Raw genomic sequence first — 12,741 nt, forward strand, 5'->3', positions numbered from 1 at the left:
TAAAAAAATTGTTCTTGAATATAAATGCTAATAACTCTGTAATGGTTACCTGTTAATGAAAAATAAAAAGGATATAATGAATTTAATCTCACAGAAATAATATTTTATTCAAAGATATCTGTACAATATTTCACTAAAAAAGAAATTATATAACACCATTGTTTGAAATTGTTCAATAACTTAGAAAGTAAACATCATGCTAAACTTTTATCAAAAATATTAGGCCATGAAAAGACAGTAATTTTAACTACCAGTTTTGCAAAAATTTCTTGTTACACATTTGATTTTAAAAAAAAAATAATCTTTCTAATTTTGAACAAAAAGAGATGAAATTTATATTTAATTTTAAATTTTAAATAAAAATATAGATTTTATTTACCTGCAGCACATCTCATTAGTTTATCAAAATCATTGATACATTCTGCCCTGTCAATAACTGCATCTATATCAAGATAAAATGAACATGCTTCCATACATGCAGAAGTAACATTATGTTCCATGCAGCATTGAGTAACATTATTAACAGCAGCCTAAAAAAAGTAAAAGTTTAGATTATTACCTTTCAAAATTAAATAAAAATTTATACATTTTTTCTGTCTGTTTAAACAAATGAATATTTGCATTACAAACTTTTAACACACTTCAGACCGAATGGACTTTGTTTACTACTCCAGTATACTACTGAAAGAAATAAGTGATAAATATTTTCAAATCATCACCTACATGCAAGGTAAATTTCTTATACGTTAAAGAAAATATTAATCACTATAATAACAATCAAGACCTATCACACCCTAGTGTGGATCATACTTTTTCTTCTTAGCAGATCATAGTTTTTCTTTGTGGCAGATTAAAATGTTACAAAAAGTAACAAAAATTTATTCCATTTAGTCTTTAGTCTTTATTTAGTCCATTTAGTCTTTATTCCATTTATACCTGCTACATCTAGAAAGTTTTATTCGGTCAGAAAATCTGAATGCATAGATCAATTATAAGCAATCTCTGTGATCTATTACCAACCACTTCATTTCTCCTAACACAACCAATAAGAATGTTGCAGCAAACTTCCTTTTGTAGTTTGCAAATACACAAACACATATATTTATAAAAACCTTTTCATGCTATTATTTCATCATTTAAACTTAATACAATATCAACATCAAATTTACTGAAACAACTTTCTTATTATGATTTAAGGAAAAATCCACAATTAAATTTATATAATACACATTCCATATTAGTTAGAATATTTCTGTTGCAACCATTTGTTTATTTTACCAAACCATGCCTATTCGTTTACAAATAATATATTATTGGTTACAAAGGGATATCTTAAACACAATACAGATTTAATACTAATATAAGAGTACATGATTCTTAGAAAAAAGAGCGTAAGATTATCCACAATGTCAAGTGTGGTTTCACACTTTAAATAATCAAAATATAAAAACTGCATTCTTAAATCTCTTTTTGTCATGTGTTAAATTTGACATTTATGCATCAAAACAACAAAAAACAAAAGAAAGATCAGAAAATGCATACTTTATCATTTTTTTTTTTTCATAATTGACTACATTACCATGAAATCATAATACTGTATAATCATTACTCTCTGAAATCTAAATGGTTGTCTAGTTGTTTCATACTGACAACATCACATCAAAAATATCATTTTTTTTAGTAATTTAACATCATAATTTAAAAATAAAAGAAATCTTAAAAGTCTGTATAAATCAGTAATTAAATTGTACGATTTATATAAGCTAAACACTATACAGCTTTCTTATGAATAACAAAATATAATAGCTTAGAGTCATAATAATTTGGTAATGGGACCCCTCCATTTTCACAAACAAATATTGCCATAATATGACAGTTTATAAATGCCTGCTGGTACTACAAAAACAAAACAACAAATAAAAATAATTTATTCAGTTTATAAAGAAAGAGTAATTTATCTTTATGAAGAAATAAACATCAGTTGAAATATTCTTCTTTTGTTATATGATCACTTCTTTCTTTATTTTTAATTATAAAGTATATATAGGTTACTGGTTTACAACTGCATATAGTTTAAATATAAGTTTAACTAGCTAAAGTGTATATATAAGTTAACTATATGTAGTTAATTAGTGTTTAAGCTTGAATTAATTTAATAATTTATTTTAACAAGGTTTATTCATTTCAAAAGTTTATTAACAGTGTAAGTTTCTCACTATTTTATATGTTCACCACTGATTACAAGCAAGCAAAACATAATTTTTGTTCTTAAAAAAGTAGAAATTAACTGTAAAAGCTAAAAGTAATCAATAGCACAAATTTTTCTACTAGAATCATCTTTAACCAGCTGTCCTGAACAGTGATGTGATAAACAAAAATTAATTATATTTATTTATATTAATTTTATTTATTTGCATTCTTCAATGAACTAAATATAAATCATATGTAATTGCTTATAAATCATTGTATTGCTTTCATTTTATAATATATAAAATATAATTTAATACGTACCACATTCCTAAGCCTAACTGACACTGGCTGTGTTGCATTACCGAATGCATTTTCAGCATGACAGTAATAATCCCCTTCATCACTATCTGTAATACCCTTGATAGTTAATCTCATAACCCATTTATCTTCTTCCTGAAAATAAGCAATGCTTTCTTTTACTGATATACTTTTAGAATCCCCCCTAAAATTAGTGGAATGATTAAGTAGAATTCAAAAAAACGTTTTATGGCATTCACAAGATGAATGTTATATTTTCTTTGTTAACTGTAGTATATAATTAGACACAACAAAGAGTAAAATTTTATTCTTTTTTTGGGATCTGTTGTTTAACAGACTGGATGAATTACATTCTAATAAGATAGAATAAGAAATAAATTATTTCTATACCATTAGAAAACACTAGATAGTATCCCCGACTTTGTAGAGTTTCGAATTAAAGGCAAATTATTACAATTATCTAAAATGTATTAAAGGCAATTAATTTAAATGGTGTATTTTCACAAAATAATTTTGAAATAAAAACTGAAATTCACTGAATTATTTTGTTTATTGAAATATGGTTCATTTATTACAGAGTTGCCATCTGTTTGTTTCAGAAACAGGAGTAAATTACTGTAATCACAAAATGCTGAATCTTAATTTCTGATATTTATAAATATATTTTTATTCCTTCTTCTATTAAATATAAAATTTTAATTGATGGGATAGCGATAAAGATTAAAATAATTGCTGGCATTGTTCAGATTGTTTCTATTATTTGATTTTCTGTTAACATATTATTTGATAATTTATTTTTTGTTTTTGTTATTATTATAATTGTTACTGTTTAATTTTTTCAACAGTGGAATATACATTTAAAAAAAAATATATAATCCAATTGAGGATAGACAAAAGAGTTTTAAATTAAAATTTGATCAGATTTACTCATGGAACATCAATTAATCAAACTCATTTAATTGGATGTACTAACTGTTAGGGTAACATATATTAAATTAGGTTTGTGTGTCATATATATAAGTTTTGTGTAGCCTCTTACAAACAACCATAAAAAAACTTCTGTAAAACAAAAAACTCAAATGTTATAAAAATAAATTTAAAAACATGAACAATTTTTATATTAATTTCAGATTCCAATCTTAAAATGAAACTTACATCTTTCAGTGGTAATGTTGTTATGTCATATCTAGGACCACGAATGACTGGAACACGTTGACTATAATCTCTCCAAAACATCATTTTTGGTTCTGGATGAGCATCCACAATACATTCAAGTGAAACTGAATCTCCATGAGCAGCCATTGTAATTTCTGAGGCGGAGAGACGTGGCATATCTAAATATAAAAAAACAAAGAACAATTTTAAAAAGAAATTAAGAGTTTTTAAACATCTTTACATATGTTCATATAAGATTCAAAATCATTGCTGTACTTCAGTATTTGCATTTGGAGTTATTTCAGAAAAAAATTAAAGTTGATTAAAGTAATTTTCAAAAAGGTGCAAGACTACCTTTTTGCATGTCCTTCAACTCCTAATGGATCAAGTACCCCAGCATACACTGCAAATTTCAATATTAGGTCGTTTGGTTCACATAACAAAGTTTTATTGGTATAAAACAAGTGTGGTTAGTTATGTAAGCATGGTTACTTATGGCACTGGTTTTTAATATGTTGTCTAAAAGCGGGCCTCTTTTTACAGCTTCTTTTTAGACTAAAACACCATAGCTTCATCGAGGGAAAGTTTTTTACTTATGTTGTTTAACATTTGTTATTAAAGTGGTCAATGAGAGAGGTCTTACTTTCAATAGCCAGTCACTGCTTGTTGGATCATTTTTTTACAAAATGGCAACGAAGACCTAACAGAAATCTATTGCATGACATACTCTGCATTAAAGGTTTTGAATAATTTGTCTCTGCAGCAGTAATTTTGCATCTTTGGCATTCTTATATTAACCATATAAAAAACTAGACCCATAAATGTTTTCAGTTCAGAAATAATCTCCTCTAACTTAATCTGTAATTTTCTGTGATGTTCTTGGACAAAATAACTTCTATGACATAGCAGTTGGATTCCCTGACAACGAATTCTAAAACAACTTTGCCCACCAGTAAATTTAAATAATCGATGGGTTTATTGTTGCTTAGTATTGGAATATGTATTCCAGTGGAATAAAAAAATAGAAAAGTTTTTAATGGGTCAGTAACACCAACACACAATTTGGATTTTGGAGCATCAACACTCAACGTCTGAAGAAGAACAAAGTCATAGAGTTTATATTTCAGACTCACTGCTACTTGAATCACTTCTACTAGGAATATATTCATTGTCACTACCGCAAGCTTCAGAAAATAAATCTGTTTATTTCACTTACCGACAAACAACAATAATCATCTGAAGTACTTAGATTGCAATTAGGTAGGTCATCCATATCACTAATACGTTAAATAAAAACGAAAAATGGCAAATCTAAAAACAGAATATATTTTAGTGAGGATTAAACTAAAACAAGACTAGCATGCTGTGAATTCATTAAACAGACCGATGTGGAATGACATAATCGGCCTGGAAAAAAGTGCATGATTTTAAGTCGATGACTCACAAGTGAGTCATCTGCACAATGCATTTGTCATCACCAACACATATTTTTCATTCTGCACCCATGAGCCAGTACAATCTTATAATGCAGATAGCGTTGTTGTGGATCATCATAGCCCCCTTCATGGCTTTCCATAAAGTGCATCTGTCCCTATTTAGGTTAGAAATACTTCCAATATAGTCCTTGAATGTTTCATCTCTGACAGTCTTCAACAACCTCCTCAACCTCTGTGCAACTCTATTAAGTAGTGTTCTATCTTTGAGCTTCCTGAACTGCTGCCAATTTCATCTGAAATGCTGTTTTGAGCCAGTTAGATCTATCACCTCTCTCAGAGAGGTATTGCCTCTGGTCAAAAGTGCTTCCTCTGGTGTAGACTGCCACAAACCTTCCTGCATGACTGATGCTAACAAGTAAGTTGTGTAGTCTATATCCTCAGGGATATCAAGTGGAACTGGGTATCGATCAGTTTCTGCTCAATCTAGTCCCGATAAGAGACCCAGTCTCTTATCGGGACTTCATTTTGTATGTAGGATAAGCCTCATCTTCTTTCTCAACATCGTCATACTCACTGCATGTAAAACGGCGAGTGGTCCGACACTGTGTCATAGCTGTTTTCTACCAAACCGTATATAAATGATATACTTAAAATGAAATTAAGTATGTTGACTGAAACTGTGAGACTATGCCTAGGCATAGATTTTGAACCTATGGGTTCGTCATATACACGGAGAAACCTTGAAGCCTAAGGTAACTCTGGTCTGTAAAGTTCATCTCTAATACCAGCATCATATCCAGAGAATTGGTAATTGCCACAGTTTCTAGTTTTTTCCACCTAGAAAGCAGGCTGTTAATGTTCCATGTAATGATCTGGAGAAACTTAGTCATTAACAGATTTTAAAGAGTACCTGAGTAGGCAAGCTTATCAGACTTACAATCTGTTGAACTAGGAAATTTATATGTGAAGAAAGCCTGTCTGCATTATTCTCACCATCATGACCAGCTGCTCTAGCATACGTTTGGTGGAGAGACCCAAGCTTGATGCTGATGTATTTAGGTATTCCATGTCCCAACATAGTGAAACTGTTATCATTAAATGTAAGGCCGGTTGCCCTAAGGTTAGCAGATTCGACTCTTGAAGTAAGTTGTGAGTTCTGGCTAACCTTTTGCCTTTGTTTCCTCTCCAACATTTATTGAAACTGTGAAACTCTGATAGTTTATTGAATGGTCGTATTGGCATAAAGCACAGGTTGTAGGCATGCTTCTGCCTTTCCTGGGACAATCAGCTGTTCAGTGGCATTCCCCACACTTTACGCGAAAGGGCCTCATGCAATTATTTTTCAGTGCCAGTACTGTTGGCACTTCAAGCACTGCATGAGCCCTTTGGGTTCTGTGATGTTTTAAATGACATGCTGCAATTTACTCTGTATTTCAAGTCAAATATACACTTTTCTGTTCTTGGGCAGCTGTAAGTTTATACAAAAAGTTAATGTTGGCATTTTGCTAATTCTATAGTGTGCATTTACTTTGTCCCTCACTCTATGTCTGTGGACTTCACAAACCAGATTTATGATCTTCTTGTACACATCAATATCTTTAGAAATTATTCTAAGTTGTTTCCCTCCTACCAGTTTTACGTTGCATTCTCCCTTACCCATGACTATTTCTATCAGTTCGTATAACCTAAGCACATCATTTATCCCATTAAGTACAATAGAAGGGGGCTTGATGTGTTAAATTTAATCTGTCTGATACTGATAATCCTCCTACAGTTGGATTAAGAATTGCAGTTTGTTTTCTTGGCATAGGTATAGTTCTCCACAAACTAGATATAGGCTGGGATTCCAAAACTACACTGGCATTATTGCTTGAATTCCTGGATAAGTTGTAAGCTATGTTATCTTTGATTAATTTAATATGAGCTATTATCCTCAGGTAGCTCATATTAAATATGAGCTTATATATAATTGGAAAATTACTCACAATAATCCCGCACAAAGTAACAAAACGCAATTCTATTTCAAAATCATCTAAAATAAACACAACTTATTATCTCATTAACAGCTGTTTTTTCCCCACTCAACATGTAATAAACGTTTTTCAACTACTATTTGTCTAAGGAAAGAAGAAACTTTTCAAAGGGACACAAAATTGTGTCTACGAAAAGATTAATTAAAAATATTAGTATTTAAAAACTGTATCATTAATCATCTAAAATGTTCAAACCTTACACATATTTTTTCTCAAGTAAAATTGTAACATAAATTTACTCACAAAAACTTATTTATAAATCTATGAAAAATTTGTTTTTGTAAAAACAAAGAAAAAAAAATATTTTCTGTTTAATCATGGTTAGTACTAAACGAGCAATCATAATACTATAAAATTTCACATGCACATTCCTTACATACCAAGAAGAATAACACAATTAAAAAATGTGGAATTTATTGAGTTTTTATTAACATAGCATTTTGTTCCCAGTGGTCTTATTAATATTCTGGCTGACATCAAATATTTCATTACAGGAAACCTTTTGGCCAAAAATGTTCTACATAAGTGTTGTGGATAAAATGTAACAAAAATAATGGAATTTATTATTTTTATAAAGGGACTTTCAAATTTGGCAATTCATTCACAGATGGTGAGATTACAAATTAACAGATACATATTTACATGCACCTTTCAATGTGCAGGGTGATTTCAATAAGGTATTTCATACTGTTTAACAAAAAATTAAAAAAAATACTACTCTTTAACACGTTTGCTGCGGTATGGCACATATATGCACTGTAATAGGGAGTTGCTCTGTGCTTGTCTTTGCGTAATTCCTATACAAAGCTGAATGGTTATTTATTTAACTTAACTCTTGTTCTGTTTGGACCTTATTGTTGCTATATTTTAATTGACAACTGTACATTACGGCAAATAATGTGCCATATGTAATGAATATTTTATTTCTCTTTATAACTAAAACTATTTTTTTAAATGATTTTATAGCCTACAATATCTCTCAGAAAACACATGAATTAACTCTAGTTGAAAGAGTTCTTTTATACATATTCTTATTTAGCGTCTATTCATAATAATTATTGGGGGTAATTTTGCTGGCTTGTTCTGGGCCAGCATCATTTCTTTTATTAAAATATGACAAATTTTCTATAAAAAAAATTTTATTGTAATTTTTAATGGTATATAATTAACTTATAGTGTTAATTTTAATAAAGATGAAAAATAAAATTAAGAATTTCAAACTATATAAATGATAAAATAACATTCGATATTTATGAATATAAAAAAGCTTTTTTTTTTTACAATGACGTCATCAAGAAATAACGTTATGCTGAAAAAAAAGTAATCAATAAATTCAAAAATAAATCAATTTCTTAATTATTTAATAATTTGTAAGATGTTTATAAGCAAGCGTATAAACATTTTATGTATAGCAATTCAGACCCAATTATCTGGAAATAAACTTTATGTTTCATCCAGTATTTGTATTATTTAAATAAACATTTGAATGGATGTTTTTTAATGAAAAATAAGTCAAAAATTATTTAATTTAGGAATATTAGATGACAAATCAAAACAGTGAGCAATGGATTAGGAGATATAATTAATTTATAAATAAAAACCAGCATTTATAAGATTAAGTAATAGGGTAAATGTTTTATTGAATAATTTATCAAACAACTTGTGATAAAAACATATGAAAAGGGAATAAAACTGTCAGAAAAAGATTGAAAAACAATGTGATGTGATGTACGGCAGAAATGTATACTGAACAAAAATCCAAGGTCAAACAGTTCAGCATGTAGAGTAAATTCATTTAAAAACTACACGCACAGTACAAAACCTCAGGACAGGCCAATAAGCGCCATAACACATAGTAGGTAATGACTAAATGGCATCATAGTTGCCTGTAGAGCAAGATGGTTAAGTTTCCTTTTTTATCCATCGCAGCGAACGTGGTTATAAATTTCTATTTGCCTGTAGTTACATATATACATCTTCAGAATTAGTTCTGATAGACAGTGAAACTATGTAAACAAATTACATTAAATTTTTTTCTCTTTTTTCTTAAAAAAGAGAAGAAATTTTCTTAAATTTCAGTCAATGATATGCTTATTATTTAAGTGTCTTGAATATTTTATTTGATTTGATACATGTAGAAGATGTTTGTTTTGATGAAAACTTTCATTTTTAAATTTTAATTGTTTAATAATCATTGTATAAGATGAAATAATGATTTCAAGGAATTGGCAGTTTTTTGCAATGTATATTTTATAGAAATATGAAAACTATTATTTTTTATATATACAGAAAAAAATCAAGAAATGAAATGTAGTTAGCTTCTTGAACTACACAGTCTGTCCCAAAGGAAAGGTGACTTTATATTTGCGTAACTACTAATGCGATCTGTGAACGGATGCGTGAATTAACTAGCCTGGTATTCTGACGATGATCGTTTTAAATTTAAGAGTGCTGGAATCACAGACTGCTCGTAATAACAATACTTTAACAGTATGTTTTGAACTTCAGTCGTGAAAGGAGCAATGGAGCAATGTGCAAACATTAAGTTTTGTTTTAAATTTGCTAAAGTGCCAGACACTTTTAAAATGATACAAGCTGTTTATAGGTGAAGCAATGAGTCATAAAAACGTTTTTAAGTGATATGCAAGGTTTCGTGATCGTAGAGACAGCATTGAAGATGATCCACGTCCAGGAGCATCATCAGCAGTTCAAGCAGAAGATAATGTTAAAAAGTGGCTGAAATTCTTCAAAATGATCTTGTGCATCTACCAGGTTAATTGAGGAGATCACTGGAATTCCTAAAACAACTGTGCATTGCATTCTAACTGGAAATTTGGGTAAAAAGAAGATCTGTTGTAGCTTTGTGCCCCATTCGCTCCCTGATGATCACAAAGATTGTAGAGTGGAACACTGCAGAGACATGAAAAGATCGGCCGCTAGGGACCCAGACTTCATGTCTTGCATCGTAGCAGGTGATGAAACATGGTATTTTCAGTATGAGCCACTTACAAAGTGCCAAAGCTCTGAATGGAAAGGTCCAGAATCTCTGAAACTAAAAAAAAAATGTGCATGCAGAAAAGCTGTGTCAAGACAGTGCTCACTGTTTTTTTGATTCAAAAGGAATTATCCATAAAGAATTTGCTCCAGAAGGTCAAATGGTGAATGCAGATTACTACTTGGGTGTTTCAAATCGTTTATGGGCGAGGATTTTTCAGGTTTGACCTGATTACCGGAATTAAGCAACATGGTGTTTGTTGCATAACAATGCCTGGTGCACTAAAGCAAGTTCATATGCAATTTCTTGGCTAAAAAAAGTATTGTGGTGCTTGAACACCCTCTCCTTATTTGCCTGATTTGTCTCTGTGTTACTTCTGGTTATTTCCAAATCTGAAAATGGCAATGCAAGGAAAGTGTTTTGACACAATTTCAGATATCCAGAAGTCTATGACCATGATAGTGCAGACAATTTCAAAGATTGAGTATCAGAATTATTTCGAACAATTTTTCCAACGCTTCCAGTTGTGTATTGATTCACAAGGAACCTATTTGAATAAAAAGTCATATAAACTAAAAATAAACGTCTTGTATTTTATTTCTTATCAGTCATCTTTCCTGTGGGATGGACTGTTTATATCTTTGTAAATGCTGTTCATTATTGAAATATGAAATATGCTAATAAGATAACAATATTACGGTATTATGCAATGAAATACATAGCCAGAATAAAAATGTATACCTTCAAAGTTAATTAGTTTGTAACAGAAATAGTTTTTATTATTCTAATGAAAAAAAAAATTCAATTCCTCCCTTTGTCTAGTTTTTGGTCCACAAAAGTAACAAAAATTAGTGACAAGTAGGTTTAAAATTTAAATTAAGGTTTTATAGCATGCTAAAAATATGGTTAAATTATACATACGGCTAATAGTTATTCTTCTTCTTGCTTCCATAGGTGTTCCAAATCCATTGTCAGCATAACAGGAAATATGATTCATATCCCTAGTAACATTGTAAATCACTGTCACCATGTGTCGTGTAACTTCTTGTCTTACTAATCGACCTGATATGTAGAGCGAAATAGTAGGCATTGGTGTACCCATCGCAATACAAAGAATGGTCATAGTACTGCCTTCCACAACTAGGTTGATAGGATGAACAGTAGGAGGCTGAAATACATAGAAACTGTATTACTTATGCTATGTTCTATAATTTGCTTCATGAAAGTGTTCAGCAAATCCAAACATAATAGTTCAATAATTCCAATTTAATATAATTTAGCACAATCCAACCAAGAAAAAAAACCACTTCTTTTTACTTTTAACATAAAAATGAAGTAAAAGTAACTTGTAATACAACAATTAGAAAACTGTGATAAAATGAAATATTTATCTTAAAAATAAAACTTTAAGAACGTACATTACCGCTACATTAAAATTTCATTAAGTAAAACAGAAAAAAATATTTGTTACCTTTATGTATTTCTTCAATACCCAGTAAGCTGTTGTCCATTGAACTACTGTCATCGTTTCCCAACTTTATCACAATATCTTCTACATTCTTCATAATATTTTCACATAAACTGGCCACTTCCCACGCTTCTTTTTCTTCTTTAATTACTTGTTGAATACAACTTTTCCAAGCATTTGCATTTGCTCTATTAACACCTATCAATAGACTGTTTACATCACTTAATTTAAATGTTGTGTTATTTTTCTTAATGCAGCCTTTGACTTGTGTCTATATAAATTCTATCAGCTTAAAATTGCAATAGTATGGAGGAAGATGCAACACGACACAATATTTTAATTTTACTATTTCATCTACTTTAAAATGAGTATATTTTTGTTTAATTGATTTTACTAACATTTTAACACTGTCTTTGGTGCATGTGATTTTCTTTGATTTTAACCATTTCATTTGACAATCTCTTATTGTGTTTCTTTATTGTATTAAATATTGTTCTTTCAGTAACATCTGCTGCACTACTTGCTTTCCAAGCAGTGTCTCTGATTGTAGTTTCAAGGTTTTATTAAACATTGCTGAATTTTTTTTTTTAAAAACACCTAAGAGTTTTCCAAGTTTATGTTTCACAGTAGAATCATGTTAAACCCCAATTGGCATAAACATGAGGGTAAATTAAAATTAATGAAAATAACACTGAATAAAAATGAACTATAAAACTGTATGTAGTACACGATAACAGACTGAAATAGTTTCTTTCACTGAACTGAATAATGGCGTGAAGAAGCATTATAAATGATATCGTTATTAAACACCGATAATGCAACAAAATTTTTAATTGCTTATCATCGGCACACCTCAGTGCCAGTCAAGTGCTAGCTTACAGTACATTATTAATTGTACTTGCATATGGAGTGACAGCCTAAACCAGTGATTCTCAACCTTTTTAGTTGCATGATCCCCAAGAAGTAAAAAAAAAAAAAAGAAGAAATTTCATGATCCCAACCCAATGAACCCTATTCCTTTTTTTTCTGTTTAGCCTCCAGAATCACCTTAAGGTATTATTCAGATGATGAATGAGAATGATATGTATGAATGTATATGAAGTGAAGTTTTGTACAGTCTCAGGTCAACCATTCCTGAGTTTTGTA

At 29.9% G+C, this 12,741-nt stretch overlaps 1 protein-coding gene across 9 annotated transcripts in view; it reads right to left on the reverse strand.

Annotated features, from left to right (window-relative positions):
- The window catches only part of LOC142332386 (Ig-like and fibronectin type-III domain-containing protein 1), a 676,608-nt gene that overhangs the window by 33,175 nt on the left and 630,692 nt on the right, over positions 1-12,741 (reverse strand). For all 9 annotated transcript variants that reach the window (XM_075378862.1, XM_075378812.1, XM_075378850.1 and 6 more), the window contains 4 exons: positions 11,049-11,295; positions 3,664-3,842; positions 2,512-2,643; positions 380-530 (listed from right to left, as the gene is read on the reverse strand). In XM_075378862.1, coding sequence (XP_075234977.1) covers positions 380-530; positions 2,512-2,643; positions 3,664-3,842; positions 11,049-11,295 — 709 coding nt within the window. The remainder of the gene's footprint in view (positions 1-379; positions 531-2,511; positions 2,644-3,663; positions 3,843-11,048; positions 11,296-12,741) is intronic.

This window comes from Lycorma delicatula, chromosome 1 (genome assembly GCF_047948215.1).
Source record: "Lycorma delicatula isolate Av1 chromosome 1, ASM4794821v1, whole genome shotgun sequence".
NCBI lineage: Eukaryota > Metazoa > Arthropoda > Insecta > Hemiptera > Fulgoridae > Lycorma > Lycorma delicatula.